Genomic DNA, 26,650 nt, shown 5'->3' on the forward strand with positions numbered 1-26,650 from the left:
GAAAAAAAGGCTCAGATTAAATCCATAAAGGAAAGAAAAGAGCAGTGAGGTTGCCGTCCTGCTTAAAAACAATCTCCTGTGTTCACACTCCGTACTTGCCACTTATATATACTCTTTTAGCAAAAGACTACCTAACATAAGTTTTCTATTTTCAATGGAGAAGCCGTTAATATTTTAACAAGTCTTGAATCTTTGATACTGCCTGCCCATCATCTTTTCTCTGACCATCCGTTGATTAGCCTGACTCCTGGTTCGGGGCATCTTCAAGGAGAACCACATGACAAATGGCTCAGATCTCTTACAATTGTGCCATATATATGGGCATGTGTGGGCCACTTCGTTCTCTCCTTTGTGAATCGAACTCGGCAATTCTCAGTATAAGCTCAAAGAGAGCACATGGAGATGCAGGGATCATTGACTTTGTAGAATTGCTCCCCAAAGAAAACCCGAAGCAGCCAATGCGATGTACATGTAACTGCTGTGCTAAGGATCCTTGACTTAAAAAACAAAAAAAAAAAAAAAAAAAAAAAAAAGAAGATCATTGAATTTTACATGGATTGAAAATTTCTAGTACCTGCCCGAAAAATTTAGTAATGTACATTTGCCGTATCAATGAAAAAACATGTTTGTTGAAAAAAAAAAAAAGCCTTTCCCTTCCACGGCCGTCGCCAACAGTAGGAACTCTTTCGTTGTTACCCTCTTCTGTACACATGCTATAATATTATGGAAATCCAGACCGTCAAGTCATCGTTCGAAGATATTGCGAAAAAAGGTACAATAGGAATAGAATGGTTACCATCTGGTTTTGACCTTTCAATTTGGGCCAGTCACTATTTTAATTTCAACAATCCATTTGATAGTCATCAATTTGCGTGGTTGTGGATGAGTGCCACACTCACGAGAACGAGTCACTACCATTTTCAAAATGAATGTTAAATAGCCCTTCTTTGGTTTGGCAGGTGAAAAGCTAGCCTGTTGGGTCGGGCGCAACTCACACCGGTTGGGTCGGGCTGAAGATCAACCCAAGCCCACCCACCCCGAGTTCCCCTGTCCTTGACCTAACCTAACCCAATGCAATGAACTTGGGATGGGTTAGTGGTCTAGTGGTAGAATAGCACACTGCCACAGTACAAACTCCGGTTCGATTCCCCGGCTGGTGCAGTTCTTTTCTATTGGGTCCTTATCCTTGCCGTCGTAACATATCCTATACAGAGGAATTTCCCTTAATCTCTCTAATAGAGCCCAACCCCGTTTTATCCAAAAGAAAACGACCCTTGACTAGTCTGGGGAGATTAGACACCTTCCGGAAGAATTGGTTAGCTTGCGATGATCTACCCTGTTTAGCCATACCATCTGTCGGGCCATTAGCCTCTATTGGGATTTGGGAGATTCGAAATGTACCTCTATTACCTAAGACTCCTAATTCTGGACAGCCAGTATTTTTATTTCCAGGTGCTTGAGGACTTCCCAATAATGCACTCTACCATAATCAGATTCAATATTGAGCACTCTGTTTAACCCAAGAGTGACGCAAAATACCATGCCATCGAAAACGGCCAGTAGCTCAGCCCTACTGTTAGAAGCGTTCCCGTAACCGCTGACGAAAGCGAAAATCAAATGGCCATGACTATCACCCCCTGCTGGCCCTAGGTTCGAAAGCGCAGACCCATCAACATTTAGCTTAAACCAGCCCACTTTGGGCTTGATCCATTTGACAATATCGAATTTCGGAGTAGGGCGAGGTGGATGAGCCTGATGAAAGGCCGAAGGATCTGAAGGGGACTACTCTGATTACGAAGGAACAAGGACATCATCCACCATTTAGCTCTACTAAAAACACCTGGGACTGAGATGACTCACTCGTCGAATCTTGCCTCGTTCCTGGCCCTTCAAATTTTCCATAGAATGAAAGCAGGGGCTAAACAGATGAGAATAGAAGCATTACTGTGAGGAAGAGGCCTCTACCACCACCAGTTGAGCCGGTCCTGGACTGTTAGATGGTGGAACAGGGAAATCCCAAAAAGATCTATGAGTTGAATCCAAATTCTGTCTGCTAGACTCTCGTCCTTGAAGAGATGCGATTGCGATTCTGGTTGAGGTCCGACACCCAGATTGTCCCCACAACATACACATTTCGAAGCTAAGAGAACCCTTTCCTTTGAATGCTCACATCGACTGGCATGGTCCCCTGCAGTAACCTCCACATGAAAGTGGAGATCTTTGGAGGGATCTTCTGATGCCACAACCACTTGACCCAGATTTTCTGAGGGGCTGCTGCCTTAAGCTTCGCCAAGCCAAGCCCACAAAGAGCTCTCCATCAACTGAATCTAACCAAACGCATCTGTCTTCAGTTGGGGAGGTACATATACCTGCTGAACATGGGCCTGGATCCAATCAGGAAGAACTGCAGGAGCCGCCAACTTTAGACCGTCTTCACTAAGGAAACCAGCAACCTGCAGGTCCCTGAGATCAGGCGGGATATCAATAGAGGGGATCGTGTCCAAGAGACCCAGTCTGGTCCAGTTGCACTGCCACATATTGCAGTTCTCATGGCCCACTTCCCATTAGACGTTCCCACCAGAATTTTCCAGATTGGAGAGGCGGAAGTGGTGAGTCTTCTGCTGCCGATAGAAACTCCAGAATTCGTGTACTTTGAATGCATGAAATTTGCCCACAGGCTGCCAATATCCTTCCCAAATCTAGCCCCCCATGCCATCTTCAAGTGAAGAGCTTTCATTACCTTTTTCAACTTCTCGATACCTAACCCACCCTCATCCTTTGGCATGGAAATAGAGCTCCAATTTTTCCAATGCAGCTTCTTTTTACCATCTCGCCAACCCCATAAGAAGTTTGCAAATGATTTTTCCATAGTTTTCAGCACTTTCGCTAGAATCACCATAGCGGACATGGTGTGGATCGGGATGGCGCTAAGAACGGAAGATATCAAGGCCAATCTCCCATCCTGAGAAAGGATCCTAGCGTTCCAACCTTGGACCTTGGCCACCATCTTTTCAATTTACGGGCTAAATACACTGCTCTTAACTCTCCCTTTCAAAATAGGGACCCCCAGGTATGAGAAGCCACCAACAAATTTGGTGAAGCCTAGTGTTCTTTCAATGTTTCTAATCCTGCCGACGGGCAGCTTTGCAGAACAGTGGAACGAACTCTTCCTTATGTTCACTTTCTGCCCAGAGACCGACTGATAATTTGTGATGAACGCACGCACCACATCCAACGATTTGTAGGAGCCGTTGAGGAATAGAACCATGTCATTTGCATAAAGCAGGTGGGAGATTTGAATATAGCCTTGCTTGAGTTTAAACGGCTTACACAACCTGCTAACTACTAGCCTAGAGAACCCCCCTGCTAAAAACTTCGGCTGTGAGAATGAAGAAACTGGGAGAAAGGGGATTGTCGTGCCTCAAACCCCTTGAGGATTTAAAGAAACCTCAACTCTCTCTATTAATTAGGACCGAGAACCAGTTGTTGTTCTAACAAGATTCCACCATCTTCACCCGGCTGGCACTAAACCCAAAATTAACTAGAACTTGCTTCAGGAAACACCATTCAACTCTATTATAGGGCTTCTCCATGTCAAGCTTCAAAACTAGGTTCACCCCCACGAACCTTTCTATCTATATCTCCGAATATTTCTTGACTGAGGACGATGTTTTCGATAATAAAGGCCCCTTGCTCCAGAGAAATCAACTTCGGGAGAAGAGGGCCAAGCCTGTTGACAATAATCTTGGTGAATATTTTGTATAAGTAGTTGCAGAGACTAATTGGTCGAAAATCAGCAAAGGATCGATTTGGGACCCGCCGCTTTAGGCACTCAACAGACGAGTGTGGATGTGAAGGCCCTGAGAATACTGCCCCTTTGAAGAACTCCACAACGACTTTGTGGATATCATTCCCTCCTATGTTCCAACAACCAGCAAAAAATGCACCAGAGATACCATCTGGATGGGGAGCGCCATCCTTAGGAAGGGCGAAAACCGATCTTCTGACCTCCTCCGTCCAAGTAAAAGAAAATGGACCCCTTCTCTTCATCATATCCGTCGAGCGGTGGTGGGTCCTCGTCATCCCCTCCATCCACCGAAGCTCTAATAGATAGGTCAAGAACCAGCTTGCTCAAGCTTATGCTGAGGAATTCCTCGAGACAGTAAGGAAGAAATGCTTTGCAAAGTGCATCACAAAGCCAGGGACAAGCTTGAGTGGGAACAAGAGTAGTTGCATCTCAATATGCGTGGAACGCTGCATGGAAGCCACTGGTATCATCAGCCGAGCACTTTTCAGTTCCCCGCCATAGTTTCCATGCGATCAATCATTCAGATCTGCTAAAGGTTTTGAGAAACTGCAGGTGATGGTTTCACCACTAACGACATTTTCCGTTCATCCTTTACGATGCAGTGACTCTGATCTGCTTTGACATCCCAGAGTAAATCGTAGACTACATTGAGTTAGTTTAGTACATTTGGATGGATCAGTCATATGCATTTACCTTGTTGCATGGTGCATACTTCTTGATTTTAATAAAAAAGAAGCAACAATATTTTCTCATTCTAAGACAAGCAATGTATGTTTATTTCGACAACATTCATTGGCTACTATTTTCCGCTGTTTTCTTTTACATTCTAGTGGAAATATTTTTTGCATGCCAAAAAAAAAAAAAACAGAAGAGAAGTCACTGCCACCTTTAAAATGATGCTGAAATAGCATAGGAATGTACAGTCTCACCTCCCCACCTAACGCCGACCAAAAAAAAAAAAAAAAAAAACAGGAGATCACCTCAGTTAGCATACAACGTTTACGCTTTAGACTTTTTTATTTTATTTTATTTTACTTTGGGCTACGTGTCACTTTAGTAGAACTTATGCTCAATGAAAAAGGTGGGCCATCCAATGGACCCGTGTGCCATAGAAATAATTTTGAGTCAGACCATAGGCTGTACATTGATTTCCAATGGACGTCCTGGTTTTTCTAAGTGTATCCGATCTTTCCATTAAAAAAAAAAAACCGTCTTGGTTTTCATCCCATGTGATCTTTATGATAAACAACATGGGAATTGCTCAGATATCATACACGAGATAAGCCAGCAGAAAAAAATAAAATAAAATTTGTTGTATGTTAAGTTAACATGCAACATTGTATAAGATACCATTTATTAAACACACACACACACACAACAACAAGATAAAGGAATTGCGTTGGCCTCAAAATGCAGGAAACATGCATATCCCTTACCACATGATTTTATTGACTACATCTTTCATCTGCATCTTTCATGCAGCTTTTGGGAAGAGGACTGGTCCGGTCTTGGGCCCCTTAAGGAATGGAACCTCCAAACTCCAGATCCTTAGGCCCTGTTTGTGTCTGATCTGATTGGACCCTCAGGTTGGCGCGCTCCCCCAGAGATTCAGCATCTTCTCCCCCAAGTTGTGCTGGACCACGTCATCACTGATGGGGGGATTTGTACTTCCTCCTCCAATGACAAACAAATCTGGTTGGATTCGCTGTCCGGGGAGTTCACGGTTAGCTCAGCTTGGCGCATTTCTGGTCCTGCTGGGGTGAAGAAAACTTGGGCTAAGTGGGTGTGGCACCCAAAACTCCCACCGAAAATCGTTCTTCACGTGGAAAATCCTCCACGGAGCCATCTCGGTGGACGTCAGAACTCAAGATAAAGGAATTGCGTTGGCCTCAAAATGTAGTTGTTGTCCCTGGCCCTCTTTTCTTGACGTCGAATCTACCACCTCTTCTCCTCTGAGCTCCTCGCCAAGAAGGTTTGAGATTTTTTCGAGATGATTTTCAACATTCACTCCACGACGCCCGTCACTGCTGCTGGCAGAGCGAGTAGATGGTGGTCATCCGCTGCATTCTTGGACTGTATCCAAATCCTCAAGGGGCTCACTCCATGCTTCATTTTCTGAGAGATCTAGCTGGCTAGAAATGTGGCACACTTTCACGACTCCCCGATGTGTCTAGCTAAGGTGATTGGCAGGGTCAAATTTTTGGTGAACATTGTTGGTCCCTCCCCCCCTAAATAAAATAAAATAAAATAAAATAAAAAATTGCTAAACAGAGCTAACGCCATTACCCTTGCTGCATTAGGGATTAGTGGGACCACCGCGGATGCGAGAAAAGTCCACGTTGTTAAATGGGCCAGACCATCGAGAGGCTGGATCAAAATTAATGTTGATGGCTCGTCCCTGGGTAATCCAGGCCCCTCGGGTGGTGGAGGAGTGAGGAGAGACAGCTCGAGAAACCTCCTCTTTGCATTCTCGTCCGAATATGGCTTCAGATCTAATTCGCTGGCTGAAATCAGGGTGATTTGGGAGAGTCTTTCCCATTGCGCCAACTGGAGTCTTTCCAAGGTGGAGGTGGCAAGCGACTCTAACTCTTCAGTTACATCCCTGCTCCATGCTTCATCTCCTCTGGGGGCCTTATGGTACTGGTGGACAAAAATCAGATCGCTCATGCAAATCATAGAGATTGTTCTTTCCCATACGCCTAGGGAGGCAAACAGTGTTGCTGATGCACTTGCCCGTAGGGGCAGCGCTGGCCAACCGAATAGTGTCTCTTCAACTCTACAGCCGACCTTCCCTCTCCCATCTCTGGTCTCCTCTTCCTTGATAGAGTTGGCCTGGGCAATTTAAGGGAAGACTAATCATTATCTTTATGTCCCTTTTCTTCTCCATTCACTTATGATAGGCGGGCCTATTCCCTTTTTGTTTATGGCCCCGCCCGAAATCTGCTATATGTACATCCTTCTCCAATCAATGGAATAGCTTTTTGAAAGAAAAAAAAAAACTCCAACCAAACAAAGAAACCAAGCACCCCAAGATGCTACCTCTTTTGACTTCGCAACTTCTGATACAATCGAATGCTATTTCTTCCTCTATTTGTTAATCTTGCTCTTGTTCTTCTTTTTGTTCCTCTAAGAGTCGTGGGTCAGCTATATCCAGCACTTGATCCGACAAAGCCATCTTGACAAATTCATGAAGGCTTAAACCGTCCTTAAACATGTCTTCCATGCGCCTTTTTCTTGTGAACATCTCCAATAAAAGGATTCCATAACTATCTCCCAACATAGAAACATTGCCACCCATACCATACTCTACAATTCAAATATTTTACATTTGTAAATATATAAAAGGTACCATTTATGTTATTTAAGGTTGAGAGATCATGCAATTTTATGATATTTCATGAGTAGTCAATCTATTTTGATGCAAATATCATGAAAATCATGCTACTTGGTGCAACCAATCACAGCTTAAGACCCAAAAAAGAAAAAAAGGAAAAGACTCTTTTTTTTCTTTTTTTTTTTCAAGTGAGTATTGTCAAATTAGGGAAATCAGTGCATTTCAACATTGAAGTTATTGTTCGAGCCCATATACTGCCTAATAGAAAATTGGAAAATGATACAGTGCAACATGCTATTCCGTAATAGGATAAGCCACCAATCAGCATGAATTATTTTCAGATTTTTTTTTTTTTTTTTTTTCGTTTTCTGTATTTTAAGATTTCATGTGGCACACACCGTGATTAGTGGCTTACCTTATTAACTCCTGAAGCGTACAACTTGTATTATTAATGTAAGTCCATGTCACAACAAACCTAAAATGCATCAGTTAAACGTAGGAAAAGAGTAAACAAAGCTTATTAAATAGAGGGAACGTTTCACACGCAATTGATTTTGTCATGAAGTTTTCCTACAACAAGTTGTGTATGGGGCTGACGTAGGTTTCTTTATGCCATCCGATGCAGCTAAGAAAGATGCTGCAAAAATCAAACCTATCCAATGGGCCCATGTGAATTTGGAGGTTTCTGTGCAGTTGGTCCCAGTAGGTGGGGCTGGGGAATATCTAGAAATTAGTGTCTTACCTTTTTAACTCCAACTTGCATGTATTATTAATGTAAGTCCTTGTCACAACAAACCTAAAATGCATCAGTTAAACGTAGGAAAAGAGTAAACAAAGCTTATTAAATAGAGGGAACATTTCACATGCAATTGATTTTGTAATGAAATTTTCCTACAACAAGTTGCGTTTAGGGCTGACGTAGGTTTCTTTATGCCATCAGACCCAGCTAAGAAAGATGCTGCAAAAATCAAACCTATCCAATGGGCCCATGTGAATTTGGAGGTTTCTGTGCAGTTGGTCCCAGTAGGTGGGGCTGGGGAATATCTGGAAAGTCTGCTAATGTAGGCCCCAGGAGGTGCTCTGTCTTCCCCGGCAGATTTTATTTTGCGTCTTCATTTCTTAGTTTACAGGGCGCTTTCATTATAACAGGATTATATGATAGGCGAGGGTTCTATCCCCGCCTGAAAATTATTGTATGGCGTTGATGCCTGCTAATAGAAATCAAAATGTTTACTCTATATATATATATATATATATATATATATATATATATATATATATAGAGAGAGAGAGAGAGAGAGAGAGAGAGAGAGAGAGAGAGAGAGAGAGAGATGCTCTCCAGGGTTGATGTTCTCCAGGGTTGATGTTCCTTGTCGAACCTGGGATGCAACCACTCTAAACTTCCATTGTTGGGGGACCGTGGAAGCACACAAAGACGGATTAAGGATAGCAATTCAAACGCACCAAGAAATAAGAAGAAACACAGAGATTTTAATGTGGAAAAACCTTTTCAGGAAAAAATCACATCACAAAGCGACAGATGAACACTATGAAAGCAAAAATTACAAAGAGAAAGAGCTTACCTGATTCAAACAACCTCGAATGTCACTCTTGCTTAGGGGTGTAGACGAACCGGACTAGCCGGGTTAGCTCGCTCGACTCAGCCCGACCCGGAACTGAGTTCGGGTTGGGACGGGCCATTTTTCTCAGCCCGAAACTGAGTGTAGGTCGAGTTCGGATAGGGCCCAGTTCGGCCCGACCCGGTTGTAAAGGAATGTTGTAAAGGAATTTTTTATTTTTTTTCATGATTGCATTCAGCTTCACGAATCAATGATCAAGATCATAGTTTGATTGCATTGATAGATAGTCTTATTTACAGTGACACTAATAAGATGGACAGTTCCAACTATCCACAAATCTTTGCATGTGGCCCCATTAAGTGATGCATGCTGGTGACCTGAGTTGCTATTCTTACAAAATGGTCTTCTAGAAAAGATATATGATGGATACATGCTTTTGGGTGGAACCTATTACATCTTCATAGATTGATTTACCTTAACTGTGAAGCTTACCATTGAACTGCTTAACCTTAAATGTGAGTTTTCTTTGATTTGTTGTATCCATTTTAGCACATGTTCCATTCAATCTTATTTTGGATGCAAATGAATTTAATTTTTACTAGTGGGATACTACATGGTAAATTGGCATATAGTGTCAGAAGCTGGCCCGAACTCAGGTTCGAAATTGACCCGTACTTGAAGGTTCAAAATTGGCTTGAACTCGGCCCGAACTTGTCCGATTGCTGCCGGGCTGGGTTCAGGCTAGGTGTGGCTAGTGACCCGGCCGGGTTGAGCCCAGTTCGACCCATGTACAACCCTACTCTTGCTATACCCTTTGAAACCTTTGGACAATTTAGAAACTCTTAGAATTCCCTCCTAATCCTATTTACATCCATATTTATAAGCCAAGACAGAATTCCAAATGAAATCGGAAACAAATCCCGCAAAATCACAACTTTGCGTATTTTGCATAGAATTTGTCGATGGCATCAAATACTCATCGAAGGCATCAAAACTAATCCTTCGATGACATCGAACTAATCCTTCGATGGCATCAAAGCCATTTCGATAGCATCGAACTAACACATCAACTATCCAAAGACAAAACATGATTTTTTTAAAAAATTGTCGATGGCATCAAACACTCATTGATAGCATCGAAAAGGTGCCCAGTTAGTCCAGTGACTAACTGAAGAAAATCTAAAAAATATCGATGGAATTAAGAACTATTTGATGCTATTGAAGGTGACATCGAACAGTCTATCAATGGCATTGACAAGCCCTGAATCTGACTTGATTTAAGACATCAAATACAACATTCATTCAGTCATTGAAGCTGATTTTCCCCCAGGCAAGACTAACCAAGTAATATTCACAGAAAAGGACGGTACATACAAGACCACATTCGGGCAGCCTGGAGACAGTAAAAATTTATCCTGGCCGCTTATCATATCATTCTAGCTAAAACTGCTTAGGGCCTGGTTGGGTCATTGATCTCTCTATGTTGAGGATTGAAAACTTTTACTCCTGGAATTAGATTATACTGAACAAACCATCCTTTACATGCGCTGCTTAGAGGCAGTGCGTGTAGGCTTCTTCTTCTTCTTTTTTTTTTTTTTTTGCATTTTTTAAAAGAAAGAAAATATTATTCACACAGCTATAAAGATGCATGTAGGCATCTTTACATAGCCCTTTGTCTTTTAAGCTTAAAATACAAACGTTTGTAATGGATATGGGCTCATGAGAAGAGGAAAAAAAGTTACAGGTTAGGTTAACTTGGCATCACAATATATATGTGATCAGTTGTTACATAACAAACAAACAAACAAAAAAAAAAAATTTTAAGAAGAAGAAGTGGAAACTTCCATAATACTTGTACATGGATTGCTCCTAGACATGACCATGGTCCAAAACATTACCATGAAAGTCCCCAGTTGCAATGTCCACATCAGTAACAATTACATGCTCGACAAGTGGTTTTCAGCCATCCAATTTTATCGAGATATGCAAATTGCTAGTGGACATGAGTTGATGACAGCCACATTGATGTAAGACGAATGGGCCCCAGATCAGCGAAGGCTCTTGTTCCATCCATCCCTATAGAGCCCGGCCCCAAGAAACATGTCCCTTATCACTTGCATTTTATTGACTACATCTTTCATCTGCATCCGTTCTCTTGGGGACTCAACGGAACATGCAACTCTTGCCAAACAAAGAAACCAAGAACCCGAAGACACTACCTCTCTTGACTTCGCGACTTCTGATATGATTGAAAGCTATTTCTTCCTCTATTTCTTGATCTTGCTCTTGTTCTTCCTTTTGTTCCTCTAAGAGCTGCGGGTCCCCAATTTCCAGCACTTGATCTGGCAAAGCCATCTTGACAAATTCATGAAGGCTTAAACCATCCTTAAACATGTCTTCTGTGGGCCTTTTTCCCGTGAACAGCTCCAATAAAAGGATTCCATAGCTGTACACATCACCCGATGTAGAAACATTACCACCCATACCATACTCTACAATTCAAATATTTTGCAATTAATCTATCTATTTTGATGCAATTTGCACATGCAGCTAGTTGGACGAAAATCTCTCAAATAAATCATACCATTCCACAATTAGGTGCATTTGAAACATTCTCTCAAATAAATCAACCATCAAACAAACTAAAAAAAAAAAAGTTTCATTGAAAACTTGGTTAGTCATCAATGGGGTTGTGTGCACATCCTAGCCCTCATTTGGTATTTTTTATTTTTTATCTTTTCACTTTCAAGTTCTTTTTAATGTTAGATTTTTTTTCTTTTTGATGTTCGATACACATCACGGTGGGGCCCACACAGCTCCACCTCATGGGAACTCAATATATATATATATATATATATATATATATATATCTGTGTGTGTCTGTGGGTGGGTGGGAAATGGTACTATACGGTTGAGCGAATGCAAGCTTAATATAAGGTCAAGACCTATCTTGTATTCCAACCGATGGCAAATTTGGAAACTACATCATGGAAATGCTATTGCTTTAAGAATAGTCAAAACCGATAAAACCAGCGCTAAGTAATTGTCATGCATATTGGGATGCCTGTTGTGAACAGGTGCGTCATCAAGTTTTGTGGGCCCAGCATGATATATATGCTATATCAACAATGTTTATTCTTTTAGAGAGATCATTTTAAGTCATGAGCCCAATAATAAAAAAAGTATATCCAAGCTAAAATGAACTATATCACAGATAATGATGCCCACCGTTGAAACCTTCCTAAGGCCCACTATGATATTTATTTGTTGTCCAACTATTCATAATGTCACACAGACTAGGACGAAAGGTCAAAGCAAGTATAAGCTTGATCCAAAACTTTAGGGGCCCAAGAAGTTCTCCATGCTAGGCATTCAATCCCGGTGATTTTTATATTATGGTCCACTTGAACTTTAGATTTGCCTCATTTTTGGGCTAATGCCCCAAAATAATCTCTCCAAATGGATCGACAGTGTGGATATAACACTAACATCATGGTATGGCCCACAGAACTTGGTGACTGCAACACAACGGAGGAGATTTCCTTCTAGCTTGAAGTTTTTTTTTGCGTTGGGAGCCTAGGTGGGGTTCAACGTGATGTTATGATAAATCCGTCATGTTCATCCATTTTATGATATCATTTTAGGATATAAGACCAAAATGGAACCGAATTCAAGACTCAAATGGGCCACACTTGGAAAAACAATGGGGATTGAACAACCACCCCTAAACATTCCTATGGTCACAAAAATTTTGTATCAGGCCAAGTTTTTAGTGTTTTTAGTTCATCCAAGTGGTTACCTTGCAAACAGTTTGGATATCATATAAACATCAAAATTTTATATGGAGCCCATGAAGGTCTCAACGGTAGGCATTTCTTTCCAGCGCATTGTTGTCAAAACCTTTGGCAGGAAATCCGCTTCAGCACGTGTCTATAGCGGGTTATGTGCAACCCCACCTAAGTCAATGTAGCTTTACCATGGGCCCACCTTAATGTACATATCTATATCCACACTGTCCATCCGTTTTTAAATATCATTTTAGGATATGAATCCGAAACTGAAGCACATCCAATTCTTAGGTGGACCATATCATAAGAAACTGTAGTAATTGACAAATAATGGGGCACATAAGTTTTGATCAAGCTGATAATTTTTTTCACTTTATCTAAGTTTATATGACCTTATCAACAGGTTTGATGAAAAATATGCATTATGTAAACATTATTGTGTGCTTAGGAAGTTTTTAATGGTAAAGCATTTAATCACCACTGTTTCTGATAGTATAGTCCACCCGAGCTTTAGATCTTCTTCATTTGGGTTCATGTCCTAAAATGATCTTCCAAAATGGATGAACGGCGTCGATATAGAATACAAAAATCAAGTTGAGCCTTACTTATAATGACCATACTATCTTGGGTGAGGTAATCCGATGGAAGCGGAATGGTTGGTGTGTGACAATCCACCAGCCTTGGTAGTATGTTACCCTTAACAAGTTCAGTGGGCCATACCATGATGTAAGTGTCAAATCCATACCGTCCATTCATTTGGCGAGATCATTTTAGGGCACTAGCCGTAAAATAAGTTAGATTCAAATTTAAAGTTAACCACAACATAAGAAGCAGTGGGGATTGAATGCTTATCATTGAGAACTTTTTGGGGCCCACAAAAGTTTTGGATCAGGCTAATATTTGTTTTGACCCTTCGTACAGATTTGTGTGACATTATGAACAGGTTGGATGGAAAATTAACATCATGATGGGCCCTAGAAATGTTTCAATGATGGCATAATTGTCCCCACTACCTTCTCTGGTGTGGTTCATTTAAGCAGTGGATCTGCCTAAGGTTTTGGGCTCATGTTCTAAAATGAACTTTCCAAACGGATAGATGGTATAGATACAAAAAATACATCTTTGGTGGGGCTCACAGAACTTGGAAACGTCATCATCCATTTTGCCTTTTTCTAAAGTGCTCAAATGGTTGGTATACAAGACACATCTCGACCTTATATTAAGATTGCATGCGCTCGACCGTATAGTACCATTTCCCTATATATGTGTGTGTGTGTGTGTGTGTGTGTGTGGGAAAAGGTACTATGCGCTCGACCTCATGATAAGCTCCCATGAGGTCGAGCTGTGTAGGCCCCACTGTGATGCATGTCGACCATCAACACCATGCATTTGATGGGTCCCCTCTAAATTATGGGATATCCCAAAAATCAGCCGTATACGGAACTCAGGTGGGCCATACCATCTAAAATCATGTGAAGACATGCCAAAAACATATAAAAGCACTTAGTGGGGCCCACTTGAGTTTTGAATGTTGCTGAAACTTGGTATGAACCCTCATCCAAGTGGGACACACATAATGGATGGGCTGGATTTGCAAACCACATCTCGGTGGGCCCAAAAAATGATTATGAATGTTTTAATGGTGCACGGCCCCTCCCCACTTCTATGTAGTGTGGCCCAAAAAAGTCACGGATTGACTTGATTATTGAAAGGTAGGCCCACGATGGAATGGTGCATCTAACTGATGGGGTAGATGTTCGAAACACATCACGATGGGGCCCACACAGCTCGACCTCATGGAACGTTCCCATTAGCTCAAGCGCATAGTACCTTTTCCCTATATATATATGAAAAATGATGATTTTAGCTTCATCTTGGCATCTAGCTATATGAAATTATCAAGAATTTTTAAAACAAGAAACTAAAAAAGAAAAAAGAAAAGAGAATAGGAATAAAAGAAAAAAGGATGGATTTTTTACCTGGAGCAACATACCCAATGGATCCCTTCACCGCAATGGAGTTAGTTTTATTTGTGGAGTACTGATCATCGATTGCCATAGAAAGGAACCTTGCGATGCCAAAATCACTCACATGGGCCACCATGTCATTGTCAAGAAGAACGTTACTTGGCTTGAGATCGCAGTGAGAAATGGGAGTTTGGAAATGGTGATGAAGATAATCCAGAGCATAAGCCACATCAATGGCTATGTTTAACCTCTGAATAAGGTTCAAAGTCCTTGGTTGATGTTTTTCGTCGACTTTTGGATGCAACCACTCCTCTAAACTTCCATTCAGCATGTACTCGAAAACTAGAGCTTTGAAATCATTGCCCTTAAAATCGATGCTTGAGCATGATGCTAAGATCTTGACGAGATTCCGATGCCTGACATTTCTCAATGCCTCGCATTCTGCAAGGAAGCTCCTTGAAGCTCCTTGTCGTTGAAGATTGAGTACTTTCACTGCAACAATTTGGCAATCTGAAACAAAGTATCCTTTATAAACAGAACCATAACTTCCTACGCCAATCAAATTGTATGAAGAGAACCCATCAGTTGCTTTGAGAAGCTCCGCATATGAGACGTTCTTGTACTGGTCTTCTGAGGAAGTTTGCAAATGCTTCTGTCTTGATTTTCTTCTCCAAAGAAGAGGAGCGGAACACAACAATAATGAAATCAAACACACAACAACAACAATGACTGGTATGATTACTTTCAGGCTTAAAGACCTTCGCGATTTGGATCTCAGAACAAGGCATTTGGGTAGGCCTAGTTTTGGTATACCTCCACAGAGTTTACTGTTTCCAATGACAGAAATCCCACTAGCATTTTCAAACACCCCTTGTATAGGCACTTGACCCTCCAAATCATTAAAAGAAAGATTTAGTTTCTGTAATGAAGTAAAACTCTCTAAATATTCTGGAATTCGCCCACTCAAGTTATTTCGTGAGAAATCCAACTCTTGAATGCCTCTCAAGGTGCTCAAAGACTGGGGAATGGTTCCCTGAAAGGCGTTACCTTCCATGTACAAAAATTCCAAGCTCTGGCAACTGCTTAGCGTTCCAGGAATTTCGCCAGACAATTTGTTCTCAGAAACATCAAGTTCCTCAATATTTATCAAGCCACCCACTTCCATGGGTAGGGGCCCGATCAAAAAGTTTCTAGCTAAGTTGAGAGAAATTGACAGAGACGACAGGCTAAGGAGCTGTTTGGGGATTGTACCATTAAGGTTATTTTGAGAAAGGTTCAAAGCTATTAGTTTTTGGCAATTTCCAAGACTCGGAGGTATGTTTCCCAATAGGCTGTTTTCTTGCAAGTAAAGTTCATTCAGTTCAGTGAAATTGCCGATGGATGTCGGAATTTGCCCAGAAAATCTGTTACTTGACAAGTCTAACATTTGCAGTCTATGAAGTCTTCCCATACTAACAGGAATGGTACCTGTGAAATTGTTATGATCCATAGTCAATTGGGTCAAGTTGACGAGATTCCCGATTCCTTCAGGGATGCTTCCATACAAGTGGTTGAATCCTATCACCAGCCGATTGAGTCGGGTCGATAGATTGGCTATGGAATTGGGAAGCATACCATTGAAACTGTTGTTACCAAGTTCAAAATTTTCCAAGTAGCTGCAGTTGGAGAGGGAATTGATGAAATTCAAGTCATCTTCTTTCCCTGTTCCGAGCTGATTACCGCCGATGACAAATATATTAAGATATTGAAGAGTGCCAAGATTCATAGGCACACCTCCAGTGAAATCGTTGTCAGGGAGATAGAGCTCTTGAAAGAATGAAGCATTGGCTAGTGAAACAGGAATGGGTCCGGTAAACCAGTTTCTCGACACATAAAAACCCTCGAGATTAGGAAGACGTAAGCCTAAGTCTGGTGGAAGGATTCCATGAAGTTGATTTTCAGTGACCGACAACATAAATAGAGCAGAGAGATTGTAAATAGCTGAAGGGATTGTGCCGGACAGATGGTTTTGAGATATCTGGAGGAGTCCTAACTTTGGAATGCGGCCTAAATCGCCTGGGATGTTTCCCTGTAAGTTATTTCTTGATAATGAAAGTTGAGTGAGAGACGAAAGGTTTCCCAGGGAAGGTGGGATTCTTCCGACGAGCTGGTTGACATAGAGAAATAACCAACGGAGCTTTGATAAAGAGCTGAGCTCAATGGGAATCTCACCTATGATCTCATTGAAAGAAAAATCGATGACTTGAAGGTTCGAGCAGTAGGTCAGATTAGATGGGATTTCTCCTCCAAATGAATTGTAACTGAGATTGAGAAGCTGGAGGCGGAAGAGGTTTCCTATTTCTTGTGGGATTTCTCCGCGGAAGCTGTTGTCTCCGAGGTGGATTGCGTTGAGGAAGGTGAGATTTCCTACTTGGGGATGAATGGAACCTTCCAATTTGAGAGACGTTAGGTTGAGGACGGTGACCCTCTCATGCCTGAGACTGCACGTGATTCCGCGCCACTCGCAGAAATGGAGAGAATCGTTCCACGAGCTCATGGCGTTGAGAGGATCTTCCGTTATTCGGTCCTTGAAGGCGAGCAGAGCAAGTCGATCGGTTTCGTTGCTAGAGACGGTGGCAGATCTGGACAGTAGGATCAGACACAAGATGAGCGTGGCATGGAGCAGAAATGACCAATATAGTTTTGGACTCGCGTATGGCAGTTCCATAACGGAGGAAATTTAGCTGTGCTCTCGAAGTTATTGCCTCGCCTCATACTTGTAGCGAAGAAGGGGTGAAAATATGTGGGGTCCACCAGCAGTCGGCTCGGATCTTGTACGTGAGAGGAATTACATTATCCTTGACCGCACGATGTGCACAATACACTGGGATCGATGGTTCAGTGATCCGATCAATGGTCAGATGTGCTACACCATGGACGGATCATGCCCCTTTGCCCCTAATCATCGGCATTTTATCAGCTGAACGTGGACTATTGCGATATTTTTGTTTTTAACCGTCTATCTGTTGCAGGCTATAACAAAAGGTTATGATCGTCCCAACTAGACAATTTTAGGGCCCCACCATCTATGATCACTGAATTCACTTCTACGAACTGAAAATCAAGAGTGTACACTCTGCGTATGTCAGGTGTAGGATTCTCTAATCTCTCAAGATTTTATTTTATTTTATTTTAAGAAAAGTCTCTAATCTCTTATGACTGGTACATGCATTTTTCAAGTTCATCCATGTGAACCAATTCAGGATGATCTGTTACCCGGGTAACACCTAAGCGGGTGTACTTACCCCAACCGTGTGGGGCCACCTTAAAGTATTTGCTGTATATCTACTCTATCGACTCTGTCCGTCTGTTTTTTCATTTCATTTTAGGAGTAGCAAACAAGATCCAAATCTCAAGTACACCATATCATTAGAAACTGTGACGAATGACAATTAAAAATGATTTGTGGGCCACGAAAGTTTTGGATCCAGCTGATCTTCGTAATTTCCCTTCATACAGTTCTTCTTGACATTGTCAAGAGGTTGGATGGAAAATAAATATTTTTAAACCTGAGATGGTAAGGCACTCTTTGGAATTTTTAATGGTAAGGCACTCAAACCCCTCTATTTCCTGTGGTGTGGACCACCTGAGATGAGACCTGGATCTGCCGAAATTTTCGGAACACATATAAAAATGGGCTGGAGAAACAGATGAGCGGCATGGATATACAACACATCATCAAAGGTATACCCCATGGGTGTTACCCGTGTAATACCTAATCCACTGGGTGGCTGGGATCCTGACCGTGGGTCCACCTTAATGTATCTTCGTATATCCACGCTACCCATCCATTTTGAAAACGCAGTGGTAATCAGACCATAATACATGAAACAGTGGAAATTGACCGTTAGAAACTTCCAATGGGTCTCTTCATTCACGTCTTTGTAAACTTATCAGCAGAGGTTGGATGGTAAATAAACATTCTGGTAGCGACATGAAGTTTTAAACGGTGGGGATTCAATCTCGACTGTTTCAAGCGTAGGGAATGCTCTGGACCTGATAGAAGCGGGGCATGCGATGTATTCAGGACATCCAACCCATCAATCACATGGGGTGATCATTAATTTCTTAAAAGGAGCTGGAAAAACAGATAGATGCGGACAAAACACGTAAATTATGGTGGGCCCCACATGGTCCTGACGTCTCGTAGCCACCTTAGGGAAGGTAAGCTATCACAAGACCAAGGTCTTCATGGGGTTTGAGTAGCGCGTGCTTGACTAATGGCGGAATAAACAAAAATAATCAACGACTTAATTAAATGGCTTCATGGGGTTCACGCGCAGAGACTGCCGGCTGGTATGGATCGACCATCTTGGAACAGTAATTTGGATGGGCCACAGTCCAAAAGGTCAACTTGAACGTGCGGATAAATCTAAGGATTGATAACTATAGTTGAAAGAGGACGTGTTGGTGCTATGCAAGATGTTAAGTATGCTTTCTCAGTCGAAGCCCATGGTAGCCCGGTAATTTTGGACCATTAAAAAAAAAACAAAAAAACAGAAAGCATTTCCATTTCACCATAATAAAAACTATATAATCAGTATGGACATTTGGGTTTTCTCAGGGAGAAAAGGACCATAAGGAGCCTATCATAAGGACCTGCAATGGGCCCCATTACAGGATCACAAGGGTCCAGAAAAAGGAAAGTAAAAGGAAAAAAGAAAAACGCAGAAAAGGACTGCAAAAGGCAGCCACTATCAGCCTTTTCCCAGGCTACCTAGACCCGTTCTCTCTAAGAAGAGGATCGGAGTCCACGAATATCTGGAGGAAGGTCTTCCGGGGCAGAGAAGTAGCGATCAACTTGACCCGCACTCCCCAAACGGCCCAGTTCATCAGTAGGGAAGTTTGCCTCTCTGGGGGTATGGGCAAAGCGCACGTCAATGTTAAGAATGATAGCCTTGATCCTAGACATCCAATACCACATGGACAAGGAAAGCGACTCTTCATTTGAGAGGTCTAAAACCCAGCTTCCAGCTGACGTGTGGCTGCAGCCACCATGAAACAAAAACTGAAAACTTCTGAAAGAAGAAGAAGAAGAGAGAACTGCTGTCTTTATTGGAATGAATTGAAAATCGTATTACACTGCTGCCTATTTATAGGCTTTCTTATTGTGTGAAATTACTAAACTATCCCTGTCTAGATTCATCCTAGGGGTAGCTAAATAAAGAAAAATAATCCAGAAAAATCTAGAAAGAAATCTAGATAGCTAGTAATCTGATCTTAGAAAAAAAAAAAATCTAATCTAACAGCATGCTCATAAGATATGCACAAGGTTTTGGATTTGCCGAAATCACCGTATCCAACAAAATCAGGATGGATAATCATAGCCATAAAAATGATCTAACCACCGATATTGTAAGCCCTTATTTGAATTCGTGATCATCTGACAAGGGAGATGTCCCACATGCAATCCACATCTGATGGTCCAGATGATCGCATCAATTCAACGATCCACAATACGATTGATGGTCTCCACATGATGGTTGAAGAAAAGTGGCCAACAATCTGATTTTGACATAAAAAACCGATGGTTAAGATTATACAATCAGTATGATTTGGGGAGAAGCTACTACGTACTCGGCTTCACATGTGGACAGTGCTACCATACTTCGCTTCTTTGAATTCCATGTAAATGTTGTCGACCCAAGGAAAGCATAACCTGTGGTACTTTTTCTTATCTTGGTCACCTCCCCAATCACTGTCTAAATATCCATATAGCATTGCTTCATCATCGTATGGATAAAAGAGACCGAATTCAATAGTCCCTTTGATATACCATAGTACTCGTTTTGCAGCTAGCCAGTGTGACTCTTTTGGGGCTTCCATATACCGGCTTAAAAGCCCAACACTGTAGACTATATCTGGCCTAGTGATTGTGAGGTACCTTAAGCTTCCGATTAGGCTCTTAAATAGGGTTGAGTCGACATTTCTTCCTTCTCCATCTATTGTGAGCTTTAGGCCTGTTGTTACAAGTGTATTTACGACTTTACAGTCGACCATCTGAAACTTCTCAAGAAGTTCCTTTGTGTACTTCTTCTGAGATATGTAAATGCCGCCGACTTGTTGCTTCACTTCAATGCCCAAGAAGAAAGACATCAATCCACCATCAGTCATTTCGAACTCTTTGAACATAGCCTGCTTGAATTCTTCAAACATCGCCTGGCTGTTCCCAGTGAACAGCAGATCATCAACATATAAACAAGCGATAAGAATATCACCATGGGCATTCTTCTTTGTGTAGACTGTATGCTCATACGGACATTTGACGAAACCATTCTCTTGAAGATAACCGTCAATCCATGCATTCCAAGCACGGGGAGCTTGCTTCAACCCATACAGAGCTTTCTTCAGCCGATACACCTTATGTTCCTCCCCTTGCATGACAAAGCCTTCGGGCTGGTCAACGTATACTTCTTCTTCAAGTACCCTATTTAGGAATGCAGATTTCACATCCAGTTGGTAGATCATCCAATTGTGATGAGCTGTAAGGGAGATAATCATTCTTACAGTGTCAAGGCGAGCAACTGGGGTGAAAACTTCTTCATAGTCTACCCCATATTTCTGTTTGTAGCCTTTTGCTATGAGCCTTGCCTTATATCGTTCGATCTTACCATCAGCATTCCGCGTGATTTTGTACACCCATTTGAGACCAATGGTCTTCTAGCTTTTGGGGAGTGAGGTCAACTCCCATGTTCGATTCTTCTCGATGGCATGAATCTCTTCTTCCATAGCCTTTCTCCAACATTCTTCATTTACAGCCTCCTCGAATGTGAGAGGCTCGTGGTCCGCATACAGGCAGAGTAAATTCACTTCCTCAGTTTCTGCATAGATGTCGTTGAGGCTTTTCATTTTAATGGGAGCCAAGGGTGAAGGAGAATCGGATGAAGATGTGCTGGATGAATTCTGATTTGATGAAGTACTTCCAGGAGAGATGGAGCGTACTCCTGGACTTCTGTGATCCGAAGGGGGTGATGTGGGTGTCTGCTCTTGCTTCTCATGTCTCTCTTCTTCATATTCTTCGACCTCGACTTGCTTTTCTTTGGCTGAGTTTCCCTCGTTCCATTTCCATGCTTCTTCCTCACAAAATACCACATCTCTACTCACCACCAGCTTATTGGTTAGTGGGTTGTAGAGTTTGTATGCCTTTGACTCTTCACTATAGCCGATGAAGATGCACTTTTCACCATGATCATCAAGCTTTTTTCTTCTCGCTTCTGGAACTTAAGCGTAGGCAACACACTCATAGATCTTAAGGTGTGCCACGCTTGGCTTGTATCCACTCCATGCTTCTTGCGGTGTCTGGAATCTGACACTCTTAGTCGGACACCTATTGAGCAGATAGGCAGTACATGCAACTGCCTCTGCCCAGAAATTCTTTGGCAGACTTTTCTCCTTCAGCATGGTCCTCGTCATATTGAGGATAGTGCGGTTCTTCCGTTCCGCAATTCCATTTTGTTGTGGCGTGTACGCTGCAGTATGTTGTTGCTTAATGCCATGTTCCCTGCAATATTCTCGAAAAACATTTGAGGTGTACTCCCCACCTCTGTCAGATCGAAGAGTTTTGATTTTAAGACCACTTTCTTTTTCAACAAGGGCCTTAAAATTTTTAAAAATAGTAAAAGCAGCAGACTTCTCTTTGATTACATACACCCATAATTTTCTACTGAAATCGTCAATGAAGGTAATAAAGTATTTATTACCTCCAAGAGAGATTGGATCTAATGGTCCACAGATGTCAGTGTGAACCAACTGCAACGGTTCTCTTGCTCTTCGGGATACTCCACTCGGAAAGGAGTTCCTTTGTTGTTTCCTAAGTGTGCACGCCTCACACACATGTTCTGGAGCTTCAATAGTAGGCAAACCATGCACCATGCTTGATGAGGACAGAAGTTTCAGGCCACTGAAATTTAGATGACCAAAGCGAAGATGCCACATCCAGGAATCATTCTTTGCTTTTCCATAAAAACACTTCTCAAGCATTGTGTTTATATGGAGAGGAAACATACGATTCTTCGCCATCTGGACTTTTACAATCAAACGTCCATGCATATCTCTAATGGAAAGAGAAGAGTTCTCCATGTGTATGACATACCTTTTTTCGAGGAGTTGTCCGAGACTCAGTATGTTACTTTTCATGTTAGGCACATAGTACACATTGGAGATATAGTTTGGAACACCATTCTTCTGAAAGATTTGGATTTTACCTTTACCTTTCACAGGTGTTTTTGATGAGTCTCCAAACGTTACATCGCCATGAACTCCTTCTGTGAGTTCCACAAAGAGTTTCTTGTCGCCGCACATGTGATTACTTGCACCCGTGTCGAGATACCATACATCATGCTGATCACTACCTTTCTCTTGTGCAAGGAGAAGTGTGGAGCTTTCTTGTTCATGGCTTGATGCTTCGGCATAGTTGGATAGCTCGTCTTGAGTCACCGGCTTGCTCCAGCAATCAGATGCATAGTGGCCAAGCTTGTTGCAATTGTAGCATTGGATGTTCTTTGTACTTCCTCGTCCACGTATAGATCTACCTCTACCATTTCCTCTTCCACGAAAATTGATATTTTTTTTTTGGTTTTGGCCATGGCTTTGTTGGTATCCGCACCCTCTGCCTCTTGCGTGATTGTTAGCAAAACGTCTACCACATTGTGAACTTCCACGTCCACCATTGTTATTATTCAGAGTCAATCTTGACTCCAAAGCTTGTTCCATCGGCATGAAACTGACATTCTTCTGCATTCGTTGCTCATAAACTTGCAACGATCCCATCAACTCCTCAATGGAGAGTTTCTCAATATCTTTTGATTCTTCAATCGCCACAACCACATGCTCAAACTTGGTTGTGAGGGATCGAAGTATCTTTTCAATAACTCGGACATCTTCAATCTTTTCACCATTTCTTTTCAAATTATTGACAATTACAAGCAAACGTGAAAAATAATCAGTAATATTCTCACCTTCCTTCATGTGAGTCGCTTCAAACTCGGCTCTTAATGTTTGAAGGCGAACCCGCTTCACTCGATCTACACCCTTGAAGATGGTGCTAAGGGTATCCCATGCTTGCTTGCTTGATATTGCTTCGGCAATCTTTTCGAAGGTGGATTCATCCAACCCTTGATAGAGGAGAAACAAAGCCTTATTGTCTCTCTTCCTTTGATTTTTTTAGAGTGATCTTTTCTTCATTGGTGAAGGTGGCTTCTTCTTCCATAGTGGGTTCTTCATACCCATCGGTGACGATCTCCCATAGTTCTTGCGACCCGAACAATGCCTTCATTTGAATGCACCATTTTTCATAGTTGTCCTTTGACAACTTAGGAACCTGCGGCTGGATTGTGCTAGCCATCTTTTCTATTTTTAAAGGAATGACTGTTTCTTTTTTGAAAAATGAAGGGAGATAGAAAAATAGATTTTTTTGGCTAAAATCTGATTTTTTTTTAAAACAGATTTTTTTTTTGCTGCAATTAGATTTTTTGAAAAAACAGATTTTTTTCAATCTGATTTTTTTTTTTTTTTAAAACAGATATTTTTGCTGCAATCTGATTTTTTGAAAAAACAGATTTTTTTCAATCTGATTTTAAAAAAAAATAGATTTTTTTTTCTCTACTGCAATCTGATTTTTTTTTTAAACAGTTTTTTTTTTTTGAAAACAGATTTTTTTCTGCAATCTGATTTTTGAAAACAGATTGTTTTTGAAAAAAAATTCTGTTGTGGCCGAAGAATTGCTAGAAAACTTTTTGCTGAAAATTTTTTGCTGGTTTTGTTGTTGGGTATTTGCAGACACCCAAAATAGGTAGAGGTGCAGGACCTCCTTCTCACGGATCAGTAGCTCCTTCTCACGTTTGATGAGGCTCTCATGGCTGATGAGCCCCAAGGATTAGCAGCTCCTTCTCACGCTTGATGAGGCCCAAGGATCAAGGGCTCTGATACCACTTTGTTGGATTTATAACCCAGCTTCCTGCTGACGTGTGGCTGCAGCCACCATGAAACAAAAACTGAAAACTTCTGAAAGAAGAAGAAGAAGAAGAGAGAACTGATGTCTTTATTGGAATCAATTGAAAATCGTATTACACTGCTGCCTATTTATAGGCTTTCTTATTGTGTGAAATTACTAAACTATCCCTGTCTAGATTCATCCTAGGGGTAGCTAAATAAAGAAAAAATAATCCAGAAAAATCTAGAAAGAAATCTACACAGCTAGCAATTTGATCTTAGAAAAAAAATCTAATCTAACAACTTGCTCATAAGATATGCACACGGTTTTGGATTTGCAGAAATCACCGTATCCAACATTTTCTTATGTGTGCTGCATGCCACCACTGACTTGGAGTCACTCACCACTTCCATTCTTGTAAAACCGAGCCTTTCGCATAGGGTGAGCCCATCTAGGATCGCCTTAATATCAGCCCTCTTGTTGGAGCCAGGGCCATAACCATGGGCAAAAGAAAATAGGATCTCCCCTGGTCTGATTCTAGCTATCCCATCCCACCTGATGGGCTTGGGTTGGCAAGCGCCGAACTGTCAACGTTTAGCTTTGTCCAGCCATCTCCTCATAAGAAGAAAACAGAAGGCAGACGGTTGTAATCAAATCATGCTCTCTACTAGTAGCTCCAAGGGGCAAGACATGCTGGTGAACCTCATGGAGAACAAACTTCTAAAGTTTGCAACGGTTGATCATTACTCTAGGCCACCTGTCACCTTAGTAGAACATCTGTTCCGTGAAAAGGGAGGACAATCGAATGAAGATCATGTGGAGGAAATATTGAAATGCACTCATCAGGTGCGCCACAAACATCCTGCGCTGAATGGACCATCATGGTTTCTCCTAGTTTATGCAATATCTTTCCATTAAAGAAATAAAAAATTAAAAAATTTAAAAAAAAGACCATCTTGGTTTTCATCCCATGTGATCTCTATGACGTACATGCACCATTTGAATGGCTGGATGTTATACAAGAGTGATAAGTCAGCAGGCAAAAAATAAAATAAAATTGTTGTTGGATGGCGTGGATGTAACAATATATATATATATATATATATATATATATCTATATATATATATATATATATATATATATATATATGATCCTTTGTTAAATACTGATCATATTCTCAAAGACCCATAAGTCTAGAAATGCCGCTCGCTTCGACAACTCCTTGATTAACACAGTCAAGGTGATTGCTTTGGTCCACCATTGGATCTCTAGGCTCAGCCCATCCCTTCCACTTCCTAAGGTAGTAAAACGTGCCTCAGCTTCAACCCTCACATACTGATGTAGAGCGGGTCGCGGACAGTTACATGGCCAAGATGGATCAGAAAAGGCTTGGTCGACGGCAGAAGTGATCCAGACCATCAGACCTTAAATCGGGTGTATCTTGCAATTCGAAATGAGTTATATGACGTAAAATATATGATTTTGAGGTAGAACGAGCTACTTTAGCCAACCAACCCTGCTATGTCGGGTTGCCCAAGCCAGATTTGCAAAATACCGCTAGATCGATGGTCGTTTTCCTATTTTAATTTCGTTTTTACTATAAATAGTAAATTTTAGTTTGATTGTAACTCTTCATCCATTGGGCTTTAGGAGTTGCATCCTAAAAAGAGCTTAGAAAAATTAGGAAAACAGCTTGGTAAAACCAAATAGGACACTTACTATTTTTGGCCAAAAACCTTGCGCACTAGTAGATATCACGATTGTCTATAAATAGTAAGTTTACTATTTATAGTAAGTCATGAATTCTAGGAGTTTTAGTTGTAGTTTGATTCTGATTTCTTTCCCATTGCTTGTTATCCCTCTTTAAAGGGTTGTGAACTCATTTTTATTCATTCATTAATCAATTTCGAATTTATTAGAATTTATTTTTATTTTCTGCTTTCTTTCCTCACGGATTCAAAAAGTCTCTGTGAGGAGCCCAGAGAAGTTCTATGGATTCGAAATACTCATCCTCTTGAGAAAGACGGTACTCGACCTCACGTCCTTCCTTGCGTCACATACTTAGGAATTGATGGGGCGACATTGCATCCGAAGAGAATTCAAGTTGTCAAATGTATTAGACCTAAGAGGGGCCGGGTTAAAATTAATGTCAATGGCTCGTCGCTTGGGAACCCGGGCCCCTCAGGGGGTGGAGGCATCAAT

The 26,650-nt window shown here is 41.4% G+C and overlaps 1 protein-coding gene across 1 annotated transcript; it reads right to left on the reverse strand.

Moving 5' to 3' along the window:
• Window positions 1-3,016: 3,016 nt before the first annotated feature.
• LOC131253769 (putative receptor-like protein kinase At3g47110) lies at window positions 3,017-17,184 on the reverse strand. Its single transcript, XM_058254908.1, has 7 exons — window positions 14,490-17,184; window positions 10,942-11,214; window positions 6,966-7,114; window positions 6,166-6,640; window positions 4,009-4,209; window positions 3,628-3,917; window positions 3,017-3,379 (listed from the first exon to the last, which is right to left on the reverse strand). The coding sequence occupies exons 1-7, from the start codon at window positions 17,182-17,184 to the stop codon at window positions 3,017-3,019; spliced, it is 4,446 nt and encodes a 1,481-aa protein (XP_058110891.1).
• Between the last annotated feature and the right edge of the window lie 9,466 nt (window positions 17,185-26,650).

The sequence above is a fragment of the Magnolia sinica genome, chromosome 8 (genome assembly GCF_029962835.1).
Source record: "Magnolia sinica isolate HGM2019 chromosome 8, MsV1, whole genome shotgun sequence".
Taxonomy (NCBI): Eukaryota; Viridiplantae; Streptophyta; class Magnoliopsida; order Magnoliales; family Magnoliaceae; genus Magnolia; species Magnolia sinica.

Coding starts and splice junctions, on each gene's coding strand:
- LOC131253769 (XM_058254908.1), bottom strand. CDS start 17,184: ATGGAACTGCCATACGCGAGTCCAAAACTATATTGGTCATTTCTGCTC. Junction 7,115..10,941: donor AAGTCGCGAAGTCAAGAGAG/GTAGTGTCTTCG, acceptor TTTGAATTGTAG/AGTATGGTATGGGTGGCAAT. Junction 3,380..3,627: donor TCGGAGATATAGATAGAAAG/GTTCGTGGGGGT, acceptor TCATTCTCACAG/CCGAAGTTTTTAGCAGGGGG.